Source organism: Dipodomys spectabilis, unplaced genomic scaffold (assembly GCF_019054845.1).
Source record: "Dipodomys spectabilis isolate Male_0828 unplaced genomic scaffold, ASM1905484v1 ptg000231l, whole genome shotgun sequence".
Classification (NCBI taxonomy): Eukaryota; Metazoa; Chordata; class Mammalia; order Rodentia; family Heteromyidae; genus Dipodomys; species Dipodomys spectabilis.
The window spans coordinates 3,006,781-3,034,358 of NW_024870908.1; the positions used below are offsets into that span (position 1 = coordinate 3,006,781).

General features: G+C 51.1%; 1 protein-coding gene across 4 annotated transcripts in view; it reads right to left on the minus strand.

The window, feature by feature from the left end:
* Clec16a (C-type lectin domain containing 16A) overlaps positions 1-27,578 on the minus strand; it is a 143,590-nt gene that overhangs the window by 75,672 nt on the left and 40,340 nt on the right. For all 4 annotated transcript variants that reach the window (XM_042698333.1, XM_042698331.1, XM_042698334.1 and 1 more), the window contains exons 11-18: positions 27,199-27,331; positions 24,774-24,874; positions 19,031-19,153; positions 16,219-16,328; positions 15,703-15,747; positions 13,038-13,088; positions 10,373-10,501; positions 1,979-2,099 (exon numbers count right to left, since the gene is read on the minus strand). In XM_042698333.1, the coding sequence (XP_042554267.1) occupies positions 1,979-2,099; positions 10,373-10,501; positions 13,038-13,088; positions 15,703-15,747; positions 16,219-16,328; positions 19,031-19,153; positions 24,774-24,874; positions 27,199-27,331 (813 nt within the window). The remainder of the gene's footprint in view (positions 1-1,978; positions 2,100-10,372; positions 10,502-13,037; positions 13,089-15,702; positions 15,748-16,218; positions 16,329-19,030; positions 19,154-24,773; positions 24,875-27,198; positions 27,332-27,578) is intronic.

The window sequence follows — 27,578 nt, forward strand, 5'->3', positions numbered from 1 at the left end:
GTGAAATACTCTTAACCTTCCTTTCAGTGGGCCATTCCTACGGGGAGGGGGCAGGAGTGCAGATTCCCAGCACAGAATTTAATTTCAATTCACAGACATAAACGTGATTGGTGCCTTGCTGCATCCCTTCCTCTACACAGCTCAGGTCGGAGAAAGACTGGCTATGATGCCAGCGGACTGTGTCAATTCCGCCCTTACAGAAATTGCTGGGGCCATCTGTCAAGGAGGATAGGACAAAAGAGCTGGTCAGCGGACAGAGGGGGCATGGAAGTGTGGGAACACCAGGGAGCACTAGGCAGGCAGGTTGACCGCGGGTGACACGTGCAGTCATCACTGCTGAGAACCATCTAGCGCCAGGCACTGCTAGGCTCTTTGTGAGCATGGTGGCATCAGCGAGCAGGTCTGACTGTGATGTGCTGAGCCTCTTACATACTACACACCGTGCTTCTCACACTGCCTATATTTCACTCACCCTCAAGACAACCTTGTAGCCCAGAAAGACCACTCTCCTTTCAAACTTATTTACTCAGTTTGGGGGCTGGCCTATGCACTCTAGACAAGTGCTCTACCACCTAGCTGACCCCTAGCTGCAAACATCATCACATTACAAGGAAGGAAAGAGAGGCTCTGCATCCCCCTGCTCAAGGGGACGCAGGGCAGGGCAGCAGTCTCTGCGGGTTACAGAGCTCAACAGTCTTGCCAAAACTCACGGAAGTACACACTGAAGCTGGTGAATGTGCTGCACAGGAACGACACCTCATATTCGGCAGTAGACAGCCACCTGCAGTTCCCGCTGCCCAGCCATTGCCTCTCTGGCATCTTGTAAGGGTGCCTCCTCACACTCAAATGACCAGGGCAGAAGGCCCCACCTCCCTGCTTGAAGGTGGGCTGGTGACCTCAGGGGGTCAGCCTCTATTCCTCCCACCGCTGCCCAGCTTAGGGGTGGTGCTGTGATGAGGCCAGTGAGGGTGCAACCCCACATTTTTTAAACCTCTTGTCTGACAGGGTTGCTTAGCCGGCACAGCAAATCCTAGGGCTGCTGGTGGCCATTTCTCAAGGACCTAGTGAGAGGCATCCTGAAGATGAAGCTGGACCAGAGGAAAGCAGAGCCAAGATTGGAGAGGGGGCAGCTTCTTGACGCTTCGGCCTTCGTACCTAGATCTAGGCATGCTTGAAGACAGAACCTCTCTGGACTTTCCGGTGACAGCCATCTCCCTTTCTTTTTTCCACAGGCCAGTCAATTCAGGGCTTTCTGTGTTCTATAACCCAAGACCCCCATTATTCACAATGCTTTTACTAAACGGAAACCAGGCCATCTTTCAGTGAGTACTTGCCCCATGGAAAATGGAAACAACCAGACTTTATACCCATTATCTCCTTTAAATCTCAGCTCTGAGCCAGGCTGTAGTGCACGCCTGTAGTCTTAGCACTCAGGAGGCTGAAGCAGGAGGATCACAAGTTCAGGGCCAGTTCAGGCTACACAGTATGACTCTCAAATGAAAAAAAAAGCAAAACTAAAAACAAAACAAACCCCCAAATCCTAAAAACAAGTCTTGGCTGGAGAACACTGAAGACAGGTGCTCAATGGCGTGGCTCCAGGTTAGAGGCCAGCTCCTGGGTCTCAGGGCCCCGTCCTTGCTCATCGCTGGTGCCTTGCCAGCTTCCTGCAAGCAGCAGCAGGAGCACCCATCATTGGCTCACGCAGAAAACCCTCAGTCACATGGCTTGCCCAGCTTACATGGAGACAGGGGTCTAAGCCAAGCCTCCCATGGCTCAGTTCAGACCTTTCAGCAAACCCTCTGTTCTCCATGAAGCAGCATGTACAAGCTGAGCTCAGATGCCTGGAAGCCTTCACATTTTTTACAGGACGCACATACCACCTACACATGGTAGGCCACAGGGGGGCGGCGGTACAAAATGCCCACCATACCTCATCCCCACCCCCTCCCCCCAGCATCCCAGGCCCTGGTCCACTCACTCAGGTCCAGCACATCGTCGGTCTTGATCAGGTCCTCTTCCCGAGTCAGGGGCAGCTGTGTCTCGGGCTCCCCTCGCAGCTGCAGCGACAGTGAGCGCAGCATGAAGAATACCCGGATGGCCTGGATGGAGGACAGAGCAGAGGGAGCACGCTGCAGGGGCAGCACGGTGAGGCGCCTGGACCCCTTCTGGTGTGGGGTCAGGCTGCTTTACTCCACTGAACACCCGCATCTGCCAGCATCTTGCCCCAAGTTGTCTGGTCACCACGGTCTCTGCCCAGCATTCAGCCACTCCACACACAGGGAACCGAGACCCAGGGAGGGGAATGGGCTGCCCACGGCCAAGAGCCCAGCCCACCTGTCCACAGAGGCCTGCAGACCATGGAGGCCAAAGTACTAGGATGTTTCCAGCCCTGCTACTGAATGGAGGTCTGGGACAGGAATGCAGGTGAGTGTGGGCTTTGGAGCTGGTGAAGGCCATTAAAAATGTTACCCCACGGGGCTGGGAAGATGGCTCAGTGGTAGAGTGCTTGTCTTGCATGTATGAGGCCCTGGGTTCCATTTCTTAGTACCACATAAGCAGAAAAAGCTGGAAGTGGTGCTGTGGCTCAAGTGGTAGAGTGCTCACCTTGAGCTGAAGAGCTGAGGGACAGTGCCCAGGCCCAGAGTTCAAGCCCCACGACCAACAACAACAAAAAACATTACCCACCACAGGTGAGTCCCTCCATCCCTTGGGCCCTGGCCTTAGGATGAGGAGTATGCTGCTGGTGAGGCCAAGGCCTGGCACGCGGCACAGGTGTGGTTTCCCTGTGCGCCTGCTGGAGGCAGAGGCAGCCCCAACGGCACAGGGATTCCTGGCCTAGGAAAAGCGGTCTGTCAGAACCCAGTGTGGCTACTGGGCATTTGCAGAGGCAGAGGCCCAGACGTGCGAGCAAGAAGCAGCAGTCAGCCAAGGAGCAGGCTCGCCACCAAACAGAGCTGAGAAGCAGAGGACAGGGAGGAGAGGTAGTCCAGCTCTCTCTCCAGAGACACAGACAAGGCTGTCCTAGACCAGCAGCCCTACTACGCTGAGCAAAGCCCAACTGCTTAAGCTTCACTCTCCCCATCTGTGAAATGGGCACAGTACCATCTAACTCACAGACTGAGCCAGCCCTGGTCTAAGGCTGCAGAAGGGGCCAGCACAGTCTCCATAAAGAATGGTCATCTAGTCACTAGACAGGCACCGTGCTGGGCAGAGAGAAGGCCCAGGGACAAGCCGGGTCACCTGGGTGAGCTGTACAAAGATGAATTCAAGTGCACCTTTGGGTATTCTTATTCTGACTCCAATGGCTATGTGAAGGGAGAGTGCCCTTAAATCCGGCAAACTGCTCCCCAACAAGAAGGGGGACACACTGCTGTTGGCCAAGAGCTGGGATAGCGCTGTCTCTGATGACTCCGATCGGGTGATTCTGATTCTACTTTGGCCTTGAACCAGTGGGAGGGAGGCCTGGGACCAAGATCCTATTGAAGGAAACTGGCAGAGCACTTACACCCACCCTCCCAGTATTCTCTGAGAATCAGAAGTACGAGGGAAAGTCAGTGCTCTCACTGTGAGGAGTGGTGGTGGTATTAGTAATAATAGTTCTAGCAGGTCTTTTATTTATTTATTTTGTGGAAGTACGGGGCCTGAACTCAGAGCCTAGGTGCTGTCCCTTTGCTTTTTTGCTCAAGGCTAAAGAGCTACCACTTGAGCCACATCTCTACTCCTGGCTTTTAGGTGGTTAATGGGAGAGCAGAGTCTCATCTCACAGACATTTCTTCTTGGGTTGGCTTTGAACTCCAATCCTCAGATCTCAGCCTGCTTATTAGTAGCTAGGATTGCAGGTATGGGCCACCAACTCCTGGAAGTTTCTAAAGTATAGACTTCATCTCTGACAGAAGACAGGTATGGCTACAATGAACCTGGGAGACCTTCCATGTAGTAGGGTCTTACTGCGGGCCAGAGACTGTGAGCACCTTACTGCAGCCTGGGAAGAAGAATGGGAACTGGCAGGCAAAGTGATGGTCCACATGGCTGCTATGGGAGGGATGCTGTGACTCCAACCCCAGGAGCCTGAGTCACACAGCCTAGCACACCAGGAAATACAAACCCCTGGGCCAGCCCAATGGGAGGCAATGGAATATCTTGCAGTGGAACTCTTAAATAAGAGGCTGGGAAAGAGAGAAAGAAAATGCCAGGTCCATTACAGGCAGGACCCAGTGAAGCTGTGGCCCTCTCAGTGATCTGAAGGCAAGCACCTAGTAGGACTACAGCTGGGGCTGAGAAAATAGAAACATACACTGCTTTCTTCAGCATAGCACTGGAAAGCCTAAACTTTCCACTGAATAAAAAAAAAAAAGTTCCTCACTTGGCTGCTAACAGGGCTTTTTTGGTAAAACATCTGCTTCTGCACTACAAATGACAAATGGAAGCTGTTTCCAGGAATACAAACAAGTAAAAAAAATAAGATCATTCAAAATATAAAAAGGAACATCAAACATACGAAATAAACTGTTCCGCTCCCAAGGGAAGGCAGAAGGCATCAGAGGCCTGTACCCCTGAATGGAAGATGGGGGGTCCCATAGGACAAGGTGCACCACATGGGGCCAGCCGGGCTTCCAAGGGGAGTCTGCAAACGCCTGGCAGGCAAGCTGAACACACAGAATGCTACGCCACACAAGACTGAGGCCACACGGGTACCTGCCACCTTCTGAAACAGCAGTGGCTTCCTCTGGTTGCCCTAGGCTTGTGCAGAGCCAGTGACATCGTTGTCTCATTTGGGCGCTGAATGGCCTGAGACTCCCCGTCACAGACAGAAATGGAGCTTGGGGACACAGGCAGCCTCCAAGGTCACTTCCTGAATAACTCCTCCTGGGCCTTCAAAAGATTTAGAACTTGTGACCCACAGTTTATGGAGTAGCTATCATTTCTTTGCTCAATGAAAATGAAAAACTTCAAAGTATCACTAAAAAAAGGTATAGGAAATCATTTCCTTTTCAGATTCTTCAGAATACTAAGAAGGGTGATGCTTGAGAAATAGACCAGACTGTGAGAGGAAAGGCAGCGGATCACACTCAAACAGGAAGGAGAGACTTCTCCAGTTTCCACGCTGGCTTAACTCAGTCTCCTGAGAATCCACCTGGCAAGTTCGGATGGTGTGGAGTCAGACCTCAGCTTGGCTGAGGCTAAGCGCAGGCTGGTTGCTTGGGGACAGGGTGCCATCGGGCATCCACATGAGACAAGTGGCCTGGGAGATGCAGTGAGCTCTGGGCTGGCCCCGGGACAAACTCTCGACTCAGTTCAGGCTCCCACTCCCTTGCCAGGTATGCAAGCTGTTCAAATATAGGCAACCATCACTCAGGTTAGGAGCCCCCGAAGGCTGTGGAAAGGACTGCAAGAGTCAGTCACAGAAGAATGCAGAAGCCATTTAACATGGGGCAGCCCACCAGGAAAGCAATGTGGCGATGTGCAGCCAGACAAAAAAGTTCATACCCTTTGAACCAGAAGTTCCGCTTCTGAGACCTTATCCTGAGGAAATAAGCCAAAAGAAAGACAACTGTATTCATGGAACAGCTCACTACAGTTCAGCTGCAAATACTGTAACAGTGGGACCAACCCCAAATGTCTAACAGAAAAATGCTGCTCAAGTGTATGATGCCAAAGTCACCAGAGAAACCTTGATAGTCATAAGAAATCAGATTTACAGGCTGGGAAGGTAGCTCAGTGGTAGAGCGCTTGCCTTGCATGCCTGAGGCCCTGGGTTCGATTCCTCAGCACCACGTAAGCAAAAAGAAAAAAGCCGCAAGTGGCGCTGTGGCTCAAGTGGTAGAGCGCTAGCCTTGAGCTGAAGAGCTGAGGGACAGTGCCCAGGCCCAGAGTTCAGACCCCACGACCGGACCCAAAAAAAAAAAGAAAGAAAAAAGCCAGAAGTGGCGCTGTGGCTCAAGTGGTAGAGCACTAGCCTTGAGCTGAAGAGCTGAGGGACAGCGCCCAGGCCCAGAGTTCAGGCCCCACAACCGGATCCAAAAACAAAAAACAACAACAAAAAGAAATCAGATTTACTAGTCAAGGTGGTATGTGGGCTCTAATCACAGCATCCAGGAGGCTGAGGAAGAAGATCGCAAAATCTGGGGACAGTGTGGGCTAAAGACAGACTTACTAAAACTGCATCATGGCTGGAGGGTAGCTCGGAGGTTAAGCACGAGTGAGGCCCTGGCTTCCATCACAACACTACAAAAAGACACTTAACAATAGACACTTACAACATGAAAAACTTTTTGCCCTGTAATAACAAGTAAAACAGGACGGGGATGAAAACTGGGGCATGACAAAGATGCCCTCCCTGCGATCAGGAGGGGAGAAGTTTTCAAAGAGATGGAGGCAGCTCAGGGCAGGCCTAAGTGTCACTGCTCCTGTTCTTCCTTGCTTTGAAAACCTGCAATGCTGCTCTAGGGTGTAATACACAGATGAAAAGCACAGCAGGAGGCCCTCAGTGATAAACAAGCAGGCCTGCAGTTCAGGTTCACAAGGGGACAAGGGAACAGTGGGGACAAGTAAAAGCTTACACTTACTTCGTTTGACCTGCCAGTTCCTGTGTGAAGATGGCTAGTGCTTCCATTCAGATTTTGATGCTCACCAAATCTCAGCCCTGGCTCTCCCCGCTGAGACTAGGAGAGACCCCATCTGCTGTTCATGGGAGCTGCAGCAGACCACCCACTTCAGCATGCAGGTCTGAGCACTCACTGTCTGCCAGGCCCTAGCACTGCACTCTCTTCTATTGTGGACAACAACTGAGAAGTGAGAGGAAGGAACTTAGGATCCTGAGATTCATTCAAGGTTAAATTGGGTTTAACCTTGGCTAAATTAACATGGCTAAACTGGGTTTGACCCAAAGTTGGTCTGACTCACAAACTTTCAGTCTTTTCTGAGTCTCTACTGCCACTCCATGTGGGTGGGGCAGGCCAGTGCCAAGTTCTGCTAGTACTCTCGCATCAGACCCTAGGGCTCTGGTGACCTTTATTTCAACACGAACTGTCCCTCTCAGCCAGCCTAGCTCAGTGGCACTCCTGGTATTTTGGTCTGCCTTTGGATTTCTTGCCCCCCTGGTCCACATATGTGTGTGTATGTATATATACACATATAGACACACATATACATATATAAATACATATATACACATATACACACATATATACATGCACACATACACATACAGGTCAACGAATACATCAAGTGACAGAACATGTGGTGTGACATAAAATGCAAAGAAGGGAATTTTGTCACTGGATGCTTTCCAAGGCCTGCTAGGCCCTGAGCCCTCCCCACACCACACCTTGCCCTGTAACAGGCCTGTTCCCACCAGCAAAGGGCCATCTTTGGGCTCTGACTTCTGTGGTTCCTTCTTGTTTCCTGGGTTTATGCTTGGATGCAGCTTTGCAGTGTACGTCCTATCTGCTGCTCTCACAGGCTGTGCCCATCAGACCCTACCACATCAGCCCATTGCTGCCCTGGCCATCACACCTGCTTCTCGGATGCTTGTGATTATTGGTGACCTCCTTAGGTGAGAACAGAGGCAGGGACTTGTGCGTCCCCAGGTACAGCTCAGTGTCTGGCACATGGGGACCAAGCAGCTCTTGGAGGAGTATGTGAATGAACATTGTAGTCAGCAGTGATTTACTAGGAAGGGCCAGATGTTTGACCTTCTCCAAGTCCTTAAGGAAAATTAAGGTGAGGTTTCTGAAAAGGACTGACCTAAAATGGAGTAGGTTTACTTAGAGAAGTCTATCTGTCTGTCCATCAAGAGGGGGAGAGAGACAGAAAGACAAGTTGAGAGAGAAAGAAAGCCTTTGACTCCAAAGAGATACAGTGTTAGGAGCGAAAATCCGGAGACAAACCAGAGGAGCCCTAAATTGCTTGCTGAGCTACCACGTCCTGGAGCTCCAAGTCAGGACACATGCTGGGTTCTGACTTCAGAGGATTCTAGACAATAGACTCCAACAAGAGCTAGACTAGGTGAGAGGCCAACACTTCCCTTCAGAGATTGACTCATGAAGTCTGAAAAGAAGCTTTTCTGAAGTGGATGAGTCTGCTTGAGAGGCCTGTCCTATTTACTATCTTTGTGTTATCAGCGATCCTGGGATTCTAGTACTGCTTTTGTAAACTGCTCAGAGGGCCTAACAAGAAACCCTAAGGAAACCCAGACAGCCCCAGGAGTTGGGGCTTGCTTCCCCCGAGCCATTCAGGCTGCACATCCCACAGGAGCAAGGCAGGTGGGCAGCAGAGCCCTGGGAACTTGCATGGAAGTGGAATGTGAGGGATGAAGGGAGAAGAGAACTAATCTCATCAAGGATCTTACAATGTGTATGTCTTATGTGAGTCCTCATGGTAACTCTGGCAAGGCAAGTGCATTCTGCTTTATAGAGGAAGTGACAGGTAGCTCAGAGTAGACCCCAACCTCTCCTTTGCCACCAGCCTGACAGTGTACCCTAGATCGCTTCCATTTCTCTCTAATGGAGAGGATGGACTACACCAGCCAGCAGGGCATGATACTGTAAAACTATGTTGGAAGCTGACAGCCAGTGTCCTCACCTGGCTCCAAGACCTGGCTCCAACCAGCCCTTCCCCTTGGCCTTATCAGTTTCTGCTCAGTGCTGGCTATTTGGGGGTGACAGGATGTGCCACATCTCTCTGGGCCCATGTTGTCCAGTTCTGCCCAGCCCAATGCCACAATCCTGGCTTAAGAGCCATCCCTCTGGTACCAGTCCTCTCCATCTCCTCCCTGTACCATGATGCTTTAGGAACGTGGTCTACAGTCATTCCTGCCACACCCTTTAGACTGGCTCCTAGAGGGCTGGACTACTTCCCTGTCTGAGTCCAGCACAAGCAGGGTTCATGGCAGGAGGCAGTGGGCTAGGGCACTTCAGAGCTGGGGGGCTCCAGAGGCCACACTGCGTGGACCAGCTCCTGGCTCAGCTGTGGACAACCGGAGTAACTGAGCACATGGATCAATTGCAGATACCTCCAATAGGGAGCTGGGGTAACTACAGGGCCACCTCCAAGTGTGGCATGGAATTAGACAAGGAAATCCACATAAAGACTGACATGAAGGTTAGGCTCTTTACTAACGCTATGCACTCATACTCCACCAAGAACCAAAGGGTAGCAGCTGGGCTCCAGTCCTACAGATTGCCCAAATGGGCCTGCACCCTGGCTGGAATCTTCCTGGGGAGCACCCCTCAGGCCAACAAAAGGCCAAAGGTGAGCTGCTGGCGTTGAGGAGTGGCCCACAGGACACCCACTCTTCAGAATCAGCCTCCCACTGCACAAAGCCACCCACCAACAAAACCACGTGCCTGATTGGTTAGGGCACTGGTGCTTGCCAAGCAAAGGGAAGGACGGCGGCAGCGGCTCAGCAGGGCGGCTTCTGTGGTGAGGCCTGTGGCTTTGCTCAGACAGCTGGGAATGTCACTGACTCAAGACACGTGGGTCCCACTTCCTCTGCAGCCTGGAGCCACTGCCATTGAGGCAAGAGCACCAGCAGGTAGAGGAAGGTGGCCAACTCCTCCTGCTGGAGGCACGAAGCATGCCACCAGCTTTCCAGAATTCTGAGTCAACCCTCTTCCACACGGCACACTCAGATTAAGGCAGAAGGTATACCTGATAACTGAACTATGATAACTGAGCTACGTGCAACAAATTCCTCTAATTATCCTCTAAGAAGCTTGTCTTCAGGAATGATTTTCCAGGAAAAGGCTGTGGTGCTTTCTAAGAAAGAAACTGTGATCTTACAAGGGAGATAAAGTACCATGAACAGCCCGGCCAAGGCTGCTTCCTAGAGCGCCCGCCTCAGAGCACAGTGCTGATAAGGTACGCACACACTCCGGCTGCTTCTGAGAACTCCCTACCCTTCACAAACATCTCTTTGCAATTTCACTTGTGTGTGCCGTGTCCCCAGATCAGCCAGATACCTTAACATCACGCCATCTCTGGGGGTCCTGAGATCTCAGGGTAAGATCTCACCCTCCCCTCACCTGCTCTGGGTGTTCTAGCTTTCCTCCCAGTTCGAAGAAGCCCAGCCTCCTGGCTTCTGCCTGCTGAGCTCGCTGCGCTCAGGCTGCAGGCTGTACGGAGGAGGTGCCTGCCCACAGCCCCCAGTGGTGCCAGGTGCCATGGGACTCCAATCCCCACTACCAAAGGGAAACACGTTTTAGAAAGCCATGTGTAGTTTCGGGGTGTCTGGGTGGTGTCCTCTACCCATGACTAAGCTCATGATGGAGAAGGGCTCTTGATGTTGACCCTTTCCTTCCTGGCCCAGAAGGGGTTCTGGGGTAGGAAGAGCCCCTAAGAGAGGCTGGGCCAGGCCTGCGTGCACACTCACCCGCCGAGTCTTTTCCACGTCGCCACATGGCAGCCGCTTCACAAAATCAATGCCTGTCAGTGGGGTGCCCGTTGGAGGCAGCAGGATGGAGGCGTCCATCATGAGATATTCCACATTCATGGGCTTCATCTAGGAGACATGACAGGAAACTTCACTTGGGGGAGGCGCCACTGGGCAGGCCACGGGGCTTTCACCCAAACCCATACAGAGTCAATGAGTGCTGTCCACGTTGGCTTTGATGGAGACCCCTCCCTCTTCCAGGCTGTCTGCTGTGATGATAGTACTTTCTTATTTTTCTAGGTTTTTGTGTGTGCTGGTACTGGGGCTGAACTCAGGGCCTGTGGGCTGTCCCTTAGTTTTTTTCTGTTCAAAGCTGGCATTTTTACCACTTGAGCCATAGTTCCACTCCTAGCTTTTTGCTGGTTAATTGTAGACGAAGAGTCTCGTGGACTTTGCTGCCTGGGTTGGCTTCAAACTGTGGTCCTCAGATCTTGGCCTCCTGAGTATCTAGGATTACAAGCGTGAACCTCAGACCCATGGCTGGTTTCAGGTTTTTCCTTTTATTGAGCCTGGAACCACAGTCACTCAGGACAGGCTGTCTTCTTTTTGACAAGTAATTTCCTCTAGAGATCTGACACTCCCCCCACACCCCAAATTCCCTGCATTCCAAAGCAGGGGGAGAGAGGCTGCATTCCCATCTGGGTTGTGGCTGGCATTGATTGGCAATGGCCTAGCAGTAGTGCCCCCCCCCCCCCCCAGCCTGCCCTGCTGGCTGGCAGACCTCCAGTCCAGCGAGCTCCTTCCACATAGACTGCAGGGTCCATTCCCTTTCCCATTGAACACTGGTACTAAAGGATGTGAGGGAAGCAGTGAAAGCCGAAGCCTGGCTTCAGCGTGGCTCCCATGCAGGGTAAGGGAGGCTGACTGCAGCAGCCACAGGGCCCTGGGTGTGCCACCTTTGTATTTCTAGAGAATGTCAGACGTTGTGCAGGACACACCACAAACATTTGATTAAAACAAATAAACCTCAGGAAGCTTACTAGGGTGGGAGGACAGGAAAGGAATCATTTTTAGACTCTGCATGAGGCATCTTGTTGGGCAGTTTACATCCAGCCTGGCCAAGCCGGGGGTGTAGGCCCAGCAAGCAGATAAAGCATCAGAGCTCAGAACTGAAGGCCCCTGCCCAGGGTCACGTAGTTAGGCAGTGAGCACATCACATGTGACATAAGAACTTTACACTGGAACTATACTGCAGAGAGGGCAGGGGATGGGGAGATAAACAAACAGCAAAGCAGCAGACAGCCACTGCACTCTCCCCACCCCCACACGAATCAGTGGTCTGAAGAGTCAAGTTTGAGCCCCTTTAAGAATGTTAAAATTGGGGCTGGGAAGGTGGCTCAGTGGTACAGCGCTTGCCTTGCATGCTCAAGGCCCTGGGTTCGATTCCTCAGCACCACATAAGCAAAAAGAAAAAAGCCGGAAGTGGCGCTGTGGCTCAAGTGGTAGAGCACTAGCCTTGAGCTGAAGAGCTGAGGGACAGTGCCCAGGCCCAGAGTTCAGGCCCCACGACCGGACCCAAAAAAAAAAAAAAACAAAAAAACGAAGAATGTTGAAATTTGCCAGGTACCCACTGACAAAACTTTAATCCTAGCTACTCAGGAGACTGAGATTTAAGGATTGTGGTTCAAAGCCAGACGCTTATCTCCAATGAGCCAGTTAAAAAAGCCCAAAGTGGAACTGTGGCTCAGATGGTGGAGCACCAGCCTTGAGTGAAAAAGCTCAGGGGCAGCGCCTGGGCCCTGAGTTCAAGCCCCAGGGCCAGCACTCACACAAAACAGAATGATGAGGCAGAATGTCAACCATGAGCTGCAGTCACAGCAGCCCGGGCCTCTGCATGTTACTGGGCGCCTCTGGAGGCTCAGTGCACAGTGACAAGACATGGTAAGGGCCCTGTATCCAGAACCCAATTGAAAGGGCTACAAAGCCAGAGAGCCACTTCGCTGAGCACCTGCTTTCTAGGCTTATTATCAATGTCCTAATCACTTCACACTTTGGTAACATCCACGAAAAGATAACTGGCCATCTATTTAGTGATATCTGCTGGGGAGCAGGGCTAGGGAGGAAGAGACGGGTAGAAAAAAACCAGAAGATTGTTCAGTCCTTACAATGCTGCTTGCTGCAGCGAGAGGCAGAGACCTAACTGACACTATGTGCTGGAACATTCCCTCAGAGTAGCAGAGAAGGCAGCATAACACACAGATACAACAGGGCATGGGGAGGGCAGCTCTGCTGTGGGGGCAGGTTCTGTCACTAACAGTGGGACAGAGAGGCCAGGAGGTGGCCTCTCTGCCTTCCATCTTCCTGAGTAGCTGAAGGAGAGACAAGGGCAGTAACCCTCCCCACAGACTGACGTTGTCAAGGTTAGATTTTGCAGACACAGGTGCTTCCTCTGTGAAGAGACACCTTCCCAACACAACTTACATCAAAGCGGAGAGATACAACCTGAAGTTCTCTCAGTGTTGGGGATCAAGAGGCTTCACTACAAAAGTCCCTTCCTACCAATCTTTGCTACTTGGTGCAAAAGCCCCAGGTCAGACAGAGAGCCCTATGGGTTCAGCAGGCCCCCAGGAACACACCAACTCAGGTGTGTTGGGCCCTCACTTACTGTCATGCTCCTGTATTCGTCTTCGAACATGTCCAAAAATATCTCTTCTCCCTACAAAGGAAGGGAGGAAGAGAAGAGATTACTCATATTTTTTTTCTGTGAACACAGTATTATAAACCTGAGCTGTTGGTTTTTGAGGCCATCTGCTTCTTGTTAGTGAATTCTCGTAAATCACCAGGAAGTAAAATATACACGTGAAAACACACACACACACACACACACACACACACACACACGCACGCACGCACACACACACACACACACACACTCAGACAAAAGACCAAACAGCAAGCTGAGCCATGCAATGTTTTTCTCCTTTTTAAAATGCATATCGAGTTTTTCTGTCAATACAGTAAGAAAGCAACAACAAAAATAACCTTATACATGATTAAAAGAGAGAGGAGGTTAATATCTCAAGTGCTCAGCATCATGTATCTGTCAAGAATGGCTAGAGAAATGGAAATCCTGGTTAAGTTACCATGTTAAAAATGTGAAGCCTCACACCTCTGAAAGGAAGCTAGTAATTACAACTGCTTAACACCAAATGGGTTGTTCCATTTGCTTCTGAAGAGAGCCTTGGGATCTCACAGCTCCTCAGGCTGAGACCCCTCCCAGCAGGTCCCCTTCAGAATAGGGTGTACAGACCTGCATGGGTCTGAGACACACAACCCAGGGGCCAGATCCCAGGGACCTTCTACTTCACTGCAACTGTGGAGTGCCCACAGTTGGGTGCAGGGTCATCTCTGCTGCAAGTGAAGTGAGCTGACACACAAAAATGTGGAGACAGAGCCTGCTCCTCTGTCAAGGGGAATGTGAGCACTTACTGTCAATATAATCTCTGCTGAGCAATGATGTCAAGTACTGTCCCCTGGGGGTGGGAAAGATTGGGGAGAATGATGGGAGGGGTGATACTGGCCAAGATGTATTGTACTCATAAGGTGGTTTGTTAAATTGAAACCCCTTTGTACAACTACTTGAGATAAAAAAAAAATCTTACTTCAAAAAGGAACCATCTTCTGTCTCCTAACTTTCAGAAATACAAGTGTCTGTCTGTCTCTCCTTCTCTCTCAATACACACACAGTCAAAGCCAGGACTCAGACCTTTTTCATACTGTCCAGCTGTCTGACTACAGACAACCTTGAGTATCTGCACAGCTAAAGTGACAGCAAAAGAAATGACAACCCCTGAAAACATCTAAAAGCTCCTGACACGCTGTACTTAGGTGTAACACTACACAGGATGAAAGCAAGAGAAACACTCTGGACTGGGAGAAGGAAAGAAAATTTACATACAGTTCTCCCTGTTAGTAACAAGAATTATCTACTGGGAATTGCCAGCTCTCTGCCCTTCCAGGACTGAGGGAATAAAACAAAGCAATTATCGGGAAAAAGGTTTGAAGATGACTAGGACAACCTGGTGCCGTGGGGGTGGGGGTGGGGCGGTACCCCAAGTGTGGTTTGAGGTGCTATAAAGGAAGCTGGGATTCCCCATGTGCGGTATGCAGAGGCCCAGAGCAGTGCTCTTTGTCTACTGCAGTGGAATGGGGTTCACTGCATCTGGCAAGGAGGATTTTCAGATCCTACAGAGTCATCTTAAACACTGCCAGTGCTAGCTAGTGTAAAAGATTCCCCCAAAGAAAGAGGAAGTAGAGGACAGATGAGGAGCAGGGAATGAGGGCAGTGCTAGAGCTGAAGGCTGCATTAGTCACTTCCAGGGGCAACTAGCAGGACAAGGGAGATGTGCCGCAGGGGCCCAGAGATCAGAAAACCATGAGGACTGTGCACACATGGATAATCCATTCTGGCCGAGCCTTGCCTAAGGAGGAGTAAGCTCTGAATGACTGGGTCTGTCCCCATGTTCCTGTGTTGAAGTCCTCACCCCAGGATGATGGTGCTTGGCCATGGGTCCTCTGGGAGGTGCTGAGGTCATATGGGTACAGCCTCCTGAATGGATCTGGGTCCTTATCAAGGAGGCCTGAAGGAGCTGGTTGCAGCAGAAGGCACCAGCTGTGAGGCAGTGACCTCACCAACATCACACCTGCCTTGATCTCAGTCTTCCTAGGCCCCAGCATTGTGGGAAATCAATCTCTGCATCCATAAGCCATGCAGTGGCTGGTATTTGGTTAGAGTAGCCTGAATATACTAAAATATGGGCTTTCGATAGAACTGAACAAAACCATGACAAATAGATCTTTTAAACCTAATCACCTGGAACCTGAAGATAGCCTACAAATGTTTCAGTTCTGAAGTTAAGCTGGTACTTTACAAAAAATCTCAGGAAGCCTGAAAGAAGTTTCTTAGCACACGTGCCTAGAAATAGTATGCACAGTCATAACTGATACAGCCAGAGCTAATTCACAAGTAATCTTATATATACTGGCTTATATACGTCATCGACATATAAGTCCATCATGTATAACTTAGTCATTTGTGTATATGGTTAGTAACTTACACATAAATAATACACTTCATAATAAACTAGGACTGGGTCCTTAAAACGCTTTCTGAAAAGAAATGGCAAGCTGAGAGACCACTCCTAGAGACTGGAACTGTCACTTTGACCTATAATCTTAAGTATAAAGATAAGAGAAGACATAAAACCTTTACAATGTGGGATCAGACACCAACAATCCTGTTTCTGTAAGACACCTGGACTGCCAATTACCTTGTAGAAATGCCGTACAAGGTGGACACTCTCTTCTCTTGCACCCTGTTGAAAGAGAAGAGGGTGTGAAGGAGGCACGTGATGACATGGAAAGCCATTCATGGAGAATTAATGGGACTGATGATCACATATGGCTGTTAGGACTCACTCCACTTTTATAAAATAAAAAGTTATTCCATTAGTGTGTGTGTAAGCAACTGCCATATGCAAGGAGTGACTGTAATCATAACTTTTAACCTCTCTGTATGTCCTAAATTTTCTTTAGAAACATGGAAAATGGAGAAAGGAGGCAATAAAAGCTACTGAACTTAACAACTGTGTATTTCAGTACCATAAAAAAAAAAAACCCTGTAAATAAATATACCTGTGTGTAGGGCAAACCCAGGGGGCCACTGTGATGAAGTGGGCTTTTCAGGCTCCAGCAGGGACAGATGGGCTGGGTGGGTCGGGGACCCTCCTCCTCAGCTCACAGGAAGTGGAAGGGGAGAGGAGGGACAGGGATGGGATGGCCCTCACCTCTAGGCAGGCCAGGTGCACATCCTTGATGATGCAGCCACAGCTGGTCAGCACCTGCTGCTTCAGGAGCAGGCAACTCAGCTCCAGTGTGGCCAGCCGGATCTTCCCATCTGCAGAGCACAGCAGGATCAGCCTGGCATCCCCCGGTGCCGAGTATCCTTAAAACCAAGGCCCTTCCTGACCTACTGGAAGGCTAACCTGTCAGCGATAGGCAGACTGCTTAAGGTCCCCAGCCTGCAGCAGAGATACACACAGAGGGACCCTCCACGTGCCAGCCCTTTCCAGATCTGTCATCTGTATACCAAACACCTCCCAGAAGGCCTGTATCAGGGGCAGGGAGGTGGGAAAGGAAGGGCAGTAAAGGTTGCTGCAGCCTGGAGTGCAGTCTTCATTGGTGGCGATGCCTGGCCAACACACGCTCTCCTGCTTCTAGTGTGGTCTCCTTCGTTCTTCCAGGGATGATAGGCATGTGGCCCAGGCCAGTCAGGTGTACCAATCCCCTAGTCCTAGTGATGGGGTAGGAGGAGGCAAGGAGCTAGGGAGAGCCAGAGAGGCTCCAGTCTATAGACTGCTGAAAGCACTAGTGTCAATCCTGTGCAAAGCCCAGCAGCTCTGGTGGGGACCTGAACAGTGCAAGCATTGTCATCCCATCAACCACCTCCTCGCCCTACACTACAAAGTGTCTGCAAGGACAGTCCTCAAGCTCTCAAGATCACAAGCTCCCTCTTCCAACCAGACTGTACAAGCCGTGTCTCCCACAGAGCAAGCATGCAGCCCCAGGAGAGAAAGGGTGGCTAATACTGCTGGGGATTATCTTGCCAACCCAGATGGTGACAGGGTCCAAAGGTTTCTGGAAAACATTGTCTGGTGCCTGAAGCCAGCTCCTCAAAGACTTTACAAGGCAAGTTTTATTTGCTTGTGTTGTTTAAAGCCAGTATGAGTTGGTTTTCTTTTTTTTTAATTAATTGATTAGTTAATTAATTTTTTGTTGGTCGTGGGGCCTGAACTCTGGGCCTGGGCGCTGTCCCTCAGCTCTTCAGCTCAAGGCTAGTGCTCTACCACTTGAGCCACAGCGCCACTTCTGGCCTTTTCTGCTTATGTGGTACTGTGGAATCAAACCCAGGGCCTCATGCATGTAAGGCGAGCACTGTACCACTGAGCCTCCTTCCCAGCCCTGAGCTGGGTTTCTAACTGCAACAGAGTCCTTCCTGTCTACCAGATCTGCCGTGCCTATCTGCTGTGAGCCAGGGTAGGTGTCAGGTGCCCTCTTGAGGAACTGCTAGAGAAGTCGCTGTGGAGTGAAGTGACTTGTCTAGGGTGTCACAGCTGGGCAGTGAGGATGCCAGGTGCCCTGCCAAAACCCACGCCTGGCACCTCTCCCAGAGCATTGGTAACAGTTGGCCAAAGTCCAACTGTGGGCTGGACTGTGGGTCTTGCACATGGTTTCTAAGGAAAGGTCCAGGAGGGAGGGAGTGTCCAGGCCCTGCTAACTGCACTCCTGCTGCCACCCCAGCCCCTAAAGATTCCTGACAAGGAGTTGCCCCCCGCCCCCATTCCACAGCAGCCCCCGGACTCCTCAGTGCAGTTTCCGGACTGGCTCTGGGCTGCCTGAACCTCTTCTCTTTAGCAGCTCGGGCTGTCTGTGCACCCTGGGAGAGTCCTCTCCAGACACGGCACCCACGCCATAATCCACCTGCGTCAGCTGCTTGCCTCCGCATGGCTGGCTCCCACGCCTCCCTTGCTGTGCTTCCCAATGTGCTCTGCTGCCCTAAGCAAAGTGGAGCCCGTTGGACACCCCCTTCATCCCAAGTCACCGCCTCTCTTCTCTGGCTCATCGCCTCTCTCCATCGCCTCCAGTGCAGTGTCCAGTGGAGTGTCCAGTGCAGTGCCCCAGGTGCCATCATGACACCCCCTCTCTTCTGGGTTTCACAGGCCAAGAGTGGCACTAGACCTGACCTCTTCTCCACATGGCACTTCAGGGACCATGGCACTGGATCCCCCAACTTCTGCGACCCTGGTCAGTCATGCCACAGCTGGCATGCAGGAGGCTCTCTGTAAACTCCTCTGTGATGTTCACGGGCCTAGGCCAGCTCTCCAAGCCTGTGCTGCTCACCAGCATGTATGCACCACTGCCCCTGTATCTCTGGAAGCTCCTAGCTCCATCACAACTTCTGCCCCGGCCTCCCATGGGCCTGGGGCTCACTCCCCTGAGGCAGGGAAGTGAGGACAGGCCTTCCCATGTCACTCTCCTGACTTTGTGCAGGATTTGCCCAGCAACTGGCTCGGCCCCAGCACTGCTGACACCGTGGGTCAGGTCATTCCGTGTCATGGGCAGTCCTGTGCACTGCAGCACATTTAGCAACATCCTCTGCCTCTCTCACTACATGCCGGTAGCATACTTAGCTGTGATGACCAAAAATGGCCCCTGGGTGGCAAAATCACCCAGCTGAGAAATGCCTTGCCAGGGCATCTTGTGGTCCCTGGCTACAGATAAGTATTGCTCAGATCAACAAGGTAGTTAGGCTGCTCAATGCCAGGGCTGGCACCTCACCCAAACTTTTAACCCTCCCTCACCCTACAGCAAGACCTTGGGCCACCCAGAGAGGAAGACCACAGGCACTGACAAAAGCAGCAAGACTGAGGAGGAGACCCAGAGATGCAGGCCTGGCACGAGAGGCGCTGGTGGCTAGGGGCAGAGTGGGAGGTCTTCTCCAGCCTCCCTGAAGGGTCAGGTCTGGAACCAGGGCTGGCAGTACCCGGTCTCAGAAGAACCTGACTCCTCCGTGAACACACAGCACCCCTGGGTGGGCACCTTGCTGGGCAGCATTATTCATGATCCTGATGAGCCTCTCGGCCAGGAGATGGTTGTAGGTGGTCTTCTCCGCAGCATTTGGTACTGGCAGCTGGATTCGCTCAAGTTTTTCAGGATCCATGCCTGGGGTGGAGAAAGGGTAAGGACATAAGTAGAGATACTTGACTTGATGGGAAGGTTTGGGCTTCTGAGAGGCACTGAAGAATGGGGTTTTCAACCCCAGCCGCCAAGCTCCATCTCTGTGACTTTTCCCAGGCCGGGTTACTACCTAGACAGAACTCATGTCTGAGTCCTGTACACTGAAATATGTGGACGTAGCTAAAGTATACATCTTCCATTGCTATTAATAGGAAATCACATGGACAAAACAATGTCTCCACGTTCTACTACTGACTGCTGACTATCTACTCATTGTGGCCAAGGCCTGCTATATCTTTGGTAAAAAGGGAGACTGACAGGACCTGCCTGGTGAGGACAAACTGACCCCCTGAGACACAGACGAGGAATGGAAGCCTAATTTTCCCACAGGGTGACTCGCTTCCCTTCTGTGCCAGGTCTGGAGACCCTGAGGTCACCCTGTATGGGTCCATCCCACAGCGGGGGAAACTCAGAGCCAGAGGTAGAGAGGGCAGTTGTGGGAGGCCCCAGCCTGCACCCCTCTGCCTGAGTGCTGGGGTTATATGTGTGCACCACCACACCTGGCTAAAATCTCCTCCACAATGGCCTCTATTTTCAAAACTGTGCAGTCCACTACCCACAAACTCCAGACATTCCTCTGGTCCAGCTGCCTTTAAAAGCACTTGGAGACCCTTGACCACATCAAATGTTTCTCAAGCAGGCCCCGTGTACTGAAGCACCCACTCATAACAAACGTCAAATTGCCCAGGTCTCTTTGGATATTGAGTTGGTGCACTGGGGAGGAAACAGAGGAGGCCTCTGCTATGAGGACAAGCTTTAGAGCATGCACAAGGCCCTGCGTTCCGTCCCTAGCACCACACAAAGCAAAACAGAGCAGAACAAACCAGACAATCTGTCCTTCACAGAACTGGGACATATTATGTACAATGCTTGGTTTAATCCTATGTTCAATGTGATCTCCAGTCTACAGATTGAGAGACAGAAGCTCAGAGAAGATGAGAAGGTCATCTGAAGGACAGGGAAATCCCAGAGCCAAATGTGGCCTGACTCCAGGCCCCTTCCCTGCACCACCTCTAACGTGTGTCCCATGACCTCTGCCCCAACTATGGTGACACACAATTGAGCAGTGGCCTGATACAGAGATAACAACCATACACTCTGCAGAATTTAGTTTTGAAAAGAGTAAACTAAATTCCGACCAAACTCAGCCCACTACCCAAAGAGGGAGAGGCTTAGCCAGGTCTCAGAGTTGGGTATAAACACCCACAAAGTAGGAGCTGTAATGTGAGACTGTGCAGAAGAGCGCTGGAAAGAATGCAACAGAACTGTCAGCAGGTGGTTAGTGCAAAGCAGCTCAACCCCAGGCAGTGAGGAGACAGACCACTCATTTGGCTGTTTTCTATAGCCAGAATTACATCACCTTTTGCTAATCCTAGGAAGGCATCTAATTGTAGGAAAGCATTTGGTTTGGTATTTTAACTATCTCCCTGGAACAAAATGGCGCCAGCATTCCTGATCCAGGGAGCGCAGCCTGCATGCATCACAGTAGATGGGGCAAGGACATGTATGAAGGGCAAAATGGACTTGGGTGGGAGGGCGCATATAATACACCCACGCTGTGTGCTGCACAGTCACAGCAAGGCAGGTTCGGTGGCAACCCAACAGAGGTTCTCTGCCAGTCACTGCCCTCTGACTGAAATAAACACAGTGGATAATAAACATATTGTCCCACTGACTCAATGCTCCTGGCGACACACTCCAAAGAAGCCCGTGTCCACAGATGCGCTGGCTCCAGATCACTTCAGCAAGCCACATGCTTCACTACTCCCTCCTGCCAGAAGCCTTGCACTCCAGTCACAACAGCAGTCTGTCCCTCTGCATAGGTGGGTGGCTGGGAGGGAGCTGAAGGGAAGGGCGTGGCTCGGCGCTGTGGGTAGCTGGCCTTCCTCAGTGGTAGCCCCGTTCAGGGCAGGGGTGGAAAGGACCCAGACCAACGCTACACAGTGGGAAGCAGACAGGAACCCTGGAGGAATAGCGCGTGTTGGCACCAGTGTTTAGTTTCTTTTCCCCACACAAAGTCTCCCTGGCTATAGTCACGCATGTGTGGCCAGCTTCGGCAAACAGAGAGACGCGATTTCGAAAGCTAACCAGATGTGGGGCCAATTGCCAGTGGACTTCCAGTGTTGATCATGTGTCAGCTAAGAGTCCACAGGAGGCTCCACCGCTCTCCACCTGCATGCTCTTACCTTCCAACCTTTCCCAATCCTTCCACCCGCCTTCCAGTAACTTTTAAGCAAAGCAATACACAGAGCTCAAGACTCCTTCTATGCAAACAGTGAGAAAGGGAGAAGCAGGGGGTGAGGGTGGTGTGTGCACTGGAGAACCATCTAGAATCCCAACATTTCACAGCACACGCCTCCGCCCCAAGCCGGCCCCATGACTCGCCACAAAGCCAGGCTGCCTTTCCTCTTGCAGATAACTAAGCAGAATTCATTATGTTGCTGGACAGCCACGACAAGCCCTTCCTCCAGCCAGCAGCCCTTCCCACCCAGGGCTGCTCATGTTGGTGCAGCATCTAATCTATTATGATTTACTGGAAGGCCTGAGCTCACATTTGGTTTCTATTAACATTACTTTTATGTTAAAATTGTCTTAGAAGGAAAAAAAAAATCTATTGGAAAGAGACTCATTCAGAGGCCTGCTTGTGGGTAAGGATCTGTTGCCTAACCAGGAAACCAGCCAGTGAACCACCACCACCACCACTACCTAATGCCAGGACAGGAAACAGCTCCTCCACTAGGTGGCATTCCCAGGACCTAGGTCCTGGGGGAGGAAGGACTTTCCAGTTCTTTAAACCTGCTCCATAGCCTATACTGGTCACTAGCTGTCCAGAGGTCCCGGCCCTCCCCCACATCCCTCCCACTCAAGCCCAGTAGAATACCCCATCCCTATTCCCTTTCTCTCTCTCTCTCTCTCTTGGTTCCCACCCCCCCCCCCTGTTGGTAAAGGGCTCCAGCCACGCTGCAGGTTCAGCAGTGTGTCCTTCTCCCTTAGCTCACAGCCAGCCCCTCAGCACAACATGGCCCCAGCTCCAAAACCTACCCTAGATTCTTGCAGTTCCCTCAACTCAGCTGCCAACACCCTAATCCCATCTACATTATCTCCTGTCCTGCGGGGATTACTGCAGCAGCTGCTAACGAGTCTCCAGCTTCCCCTCTCTTGTAACCGCGCACCAGCCCCCTTTCATGTGCCCTCCATCCAACAGGCAAGGGTCCTTTAAAAGCTTACATCTGGCAGGGCGCTGAGGGCTCACACCTATCATTCTAGCTCCCCAAGAGGCTGAGATCTGAGGATTACAGTTTGAAGCCAGCCTGGGCAGGAAAGCCCCCTCCCCCTCACCACCCCCACCCCCCACCTACCCCAGCTCCGCAAGATACTTAGCTCCAATTAATCAGCAAAAAGCCAGAACTGTGGCTCAAGTGACAGAGTGCCAGTCTTGAGTGAAAAAGCCACGGGATAGTCATCCAGGCCCTGAGTTCAAGCCTCAGTACCACCAGAAAAAAAAAAAAAACAAGTAAAAATTTCCATCTGATCATGTCACTTCTACATTCAGAAATCAAATTTAACTTCCTTTGCTTGACTTCAAGGCCCTTTCTGATCTGGTTCCCCTCACACCTGCTCAAGCTTTACTTTCTGCTCCTCAAATATGTGAGGACTTTCCCACTTCAGGACTTAGTCTGTACTGCTCCCACTGCATGGAGCACTTTGCCCAGCACTCTGCAGAGTTGGCTCCTTTTGCACTCTGGGCCTTGTTTTGGATATTCCTGTCTGGAGCAGCCTGCTCTGAGCCCCCGGCTAGTAACTGTGCCCCACCAGTTCCAGTGTCTCCTCCTGGCTCCTCCCTGTTGCTTTCCTTCTTCCTTTTCCCACTACCCTGCTTCCTCTTCTTGACACTTGAACAGAGTCATCAGTCAATAGACTTATTCCAGGGACTACAACAGTGCACAGAGCAAGAGGTCTCGCAGAAGCTTGCTAAATGACAACATAGCCTTTCCATGTCACGGTCCACACCTCCCATCATGCCCATCACATCACACCAGTCACTTCCTAGTCCCGCTAGCCCTCACAGGCCTCACACAGCTTACAGGGACACAAGTGACACCCACTGCCCATGCATGCTGCCTCACAGGCTGGCTCCTGGAGCGGCCGGCCTGTGCTGGTAAATGGACCCCACCCCAGACGACCCTGTGCCCCCTCTCCCTCTGCTCCAGGCCAGTTTTTCTTTAAACTTCCTGGCCTTTTCTTCCCAGCTCCCAAACCATTGCCCCAGGCATCCTGAGGAAGCCGGACCACTCCTGTGGGCAGGGTCTACCCCTGCCCCCAGGCACACATCCTCTGCACTGAGCAATCACCATGTAGGGCTGGTCTAGCAGCCCAGGCTGAGAACACGGCCTACAAACAGTGAGCTCTAGTACATCCAGTACATCGCTCAGGAACAACCTGACAGTCTTTTAGAACCAGAGGAGATTTCTGACAACAAAGGTGACAAATACTGACCCAGGCGCCTACACAATATTCAGAGCAGCTTTTTCCCTAATGATGAAAATCTAGAGATGGCCACAGCCCATTCACAGAAGCACAGGTGGCTGGATACAGGAGCTGGATGCGTTCAGACTATGAAATATGGCTCAATAATAGAAAAAAATGAACATATACACATGGGTGAATCTCAAAATAATAAAGTAGACTGAAAGAAGCTATTCCCACACCATCTTTTGAAGAACACAGGAGAAAATGGCATGAGCTGCCCTGATGAGGACGGCAGGAGAAACAGGTGGAGGGAAGAAGTGTGTCACACTATGTTCTTTAGAGTTGATCAACTTCATTTTCATGGTCAATGACTTAAGAGTAAATACTTAGCTGTGCTGAGTACATTTTAATGTCTCTAGCCACAGGCTGTCTCAGTACCACCGCCCCGCCCCCCCCTCTTGCCCACCCCCAGCCAGCTCAAGGAAAATGCCTGTAATGACACTGGCACTGTGGCTCATCGCTTGCCAGGGGATGGCAGATATCCCATAACTGGCAGTGGAACCAGGCAGGGCAAACACCAGTCTGTTCCCCGGAGTGGGCAGGGAGGGTGACGGGGCCTGGCGACTGTAAGGTGCGCTGACTCCTGGCCTCACGGCCACAGCAGGGGAAGCCAGAGAGCAGCCCTGTCTTCAGAGAGGAAGGTATGCTTCCAGTCAGGTCTATTTCAGCCCCAAACCCACAGCAAGAGCACCGAGGTATAAATAGCAACACCAAGGTTGCGCGCAGGCTGATTCCACTTCTGATGTTAGGAGGGTGGTCGCTGACTGAGTCAGTTGGAGAGCGTGGGGTTGGCAGAAGCCACAGTGTGAAGCCAGCTTCTCTGGGTCACACAGCTACTTCCTATCCATTCCCCATCTTGCCTGCACCACTTATTCCTGTGGCTTCACTTGAGACACTGTGACAAGTCCAACCTGAAGGCCACAGAGTGGCCCGCCGCCCCCAGCCCTGGCACACAGCAGAGGCAGGGGCTCCCAAGCTCAGGGTCCTTGGCGGAACAGGGCAAAGGCACACCTACCTTTGTTATGAGACATGGCATAGAGGAGGCAGAGCACGAAGAGGGCATGGTAGTCATCATCAGGGCTGTCCAGGGCATGGTACACCATATCCAGGAAGGGTCTGGAAGAGAGGAGCATGCCTGAGCCTCTTGGTACAAAGTGTATATCTCTCCCTCCTGCCTGTTCCAGGTGCCCTTGCTTTTCACAGCTGGGGCTCCAAGGCCTCTGTGCTTCAGAGAGTTAGCACAGGGGCAGTTAACACAAATGGAAAAGGTCTACAGAGGGAAACTGACCAATGAAATAGATCACGTATTCACCCAACAATCATTTATCTATGGGGGAGGGGGGTCAACAATATGAAAGCCTTGCTCTTCACACTCCCATGCACCTGGCAAAGAATACATAATCACTTAAAGGGGTGCCACAAGAGAACGAGCAAAAGAGGGCAGCGTGAGACACCAACAACATAAAATAAGTCACAAATAATAACATGAGCAAGTTTAAGAATGTGGGCCCCAAGGCCAGACATAATAGCTCATACCTGTAAGTCCCAGCTCTTGATGGGAGGATCATAGTTCAAGGCTACCAGGGGACAAAAAGTTAAGAGACCCTCATCCCAACTAGTAAGTTGGGCATGCTGGAAGGTGCCTGTCATCATCTTAGCTAGATAAGATGTCAAAACAGGATGACTGCAGACTAGGCTGGCCTGGGGAAAACAATAAGAGACCATACACGAAAAATAACTACATCAAGAAGGAAGGGAGGTATGGCATGATTGGCAGAAAGCCTATCTAGCAAGTATAAGTCCTTCAAAACCCAGTACTGTGAAAACAACAACAACAAGCAAAAAACAGAAACAATGACAAAGAAGATCAAGGACCCTAGAGCCAGACTGCTTGGGACCTAATTCTGATTTGGCCTCCTCTTAGCTGCAAACCCTCTGGCTAGTACCTGTCTCCCAAGTATGAAAGCATCAGAAGCAGGCAGGTGACTGAGGAGACTCAGGGGCGGGGCCGACTGGCAGTCACTTGGTGTAGGCTAGACACTGAGAAGGGGAGAAGGGCCAGGACCTGGCAGCTGCTGTCTCCCTGCTAGCTTTAATGTTCCAAGGTCACTTCGTGGTTATGTTTTGACAGGTCATGGCCCGGCAGCTGCTTGGGCCAATGTTCCTTGACCATAAGAATCGATAGCAAGGTGTCTCACCTCCAGAGCTTGGTGGCCAAGAGCTAAACAGTGTCTGGCAGCATCAGAAACCACACATCCCAAATGCTGCCCTTCCAGGCAAGGCCTGGCTGGAAAGATCAACACAGGCTAGTGGGACATGCACAGAGCAGAGAAGGAGGCTGAGATCCTGTGGTCATCTGTGGCTGCTGCTTCTGAGAACCAGGTTGAGGCCAAGAAAGCAAAGCAGGCCAGAGAGTGCCCACAGGCACACAGAAGGGTGCACAGAGCGCTGTGGTGCGGGCTGTCCACGAGGAGTAACAGTGGAGATGGACACCGCTCTGAATCCTCAACTCCGTAATGTACCCTCAGAACAAAATACCCGTCCGACAAGGGAGGAATGTCCAGAAATATTAAAAACCAAAACAAACACCAAGAGAACAAATAGCCTCATCAATAATAAGTGGGCAAATGAATTGAGCAATTTTCAAAAGAAGTTCACATGGCCAATAAACACACAAAGAAATGTTCAACATTCTTAGCTGTAAAGGATATGCAAATCAAATCTACATTGAGATTCTGCCTCAGCCCAATCAGAATGGCCATCATCAATAACACAGAAGTAATTCAAGTGAGGGGGCAGGAGAAAGAGGGACCCTTCCACACTGTTGACGGGAACGTAAACTAGTGTAGCCACTACGGAAATTAGAGTGGAATTTCCTCAAAAAACTAAGAATTGCCTTATGATCCAATGATACTACTCCTGAACACAGATCTGAAGAAATACAAGTCAGCCTGCGACAGAGGCGCCTGCACACCCAGTGTAAAGCAGCACTATTCCCTACAGCCAAGCTATGGAACCAGATTATGTGTCCACCTATCAGCTAATAAAAGGAGAAAGAAAATGTGGTCCATATACACAATGGAATATTATTCAGCCACAAGGAAGAATGAAATTATATCATTCCCAGGAAATGGATAGAACTGGCTATCCTCACAGTAAGCGAAATAAACCAGACTCAGGAAAACAAAACATGGCATTTCGCATGTACATTCTCATTCTCTCTCTCCCCGTCCTGCCCTTGGTGGGACTAGGGCACACTCGGGAGCTCCCACAGGAGAGGTCCCTGTGGGGGTCTGTGTAGGTGGGCCACATGACAGGTGAGGAAACAGCCCTGGAATGAAGAGGCCCTGGAACAGCTGATGGCCGGCTGACAGGTGGTCCTCTCTGAGGCGGAGCAGAACCCAATCTGGCAGGCCTACCAACTCTATCCTGGAGCTTACCTGTTCCACTGCACGTTCTCAGAGCAGGTGGCGGCTGCGCTCTTCTCCTCATCCGTGGTGTTCTGCTCCTGCATCGAGGTGCTGGCAGCCAGCTCTGAGAGCTTGCTCCGCTCCATGATCACCATCTCGATCTCTGCAAGCAAACGTAGAGACTGGCTAAACCCAGAGCCCCACAGAGCCAGATTTACAGATTCATGTGCAAGATGAAGCACGCAGAAACCGCTCCTGCTATGTCAAGTTCAGCAGCAGGACCTGAATGCCAGTGCCACGCAGAGGGAGAAACAAGACTTGCTGTTCATCTTGGCAACATCTAGACATGTAGCTCGGCCTTTGACAACAAAACACAAATTGCTTTCATTTGCATTATACGTGGTTTTAAA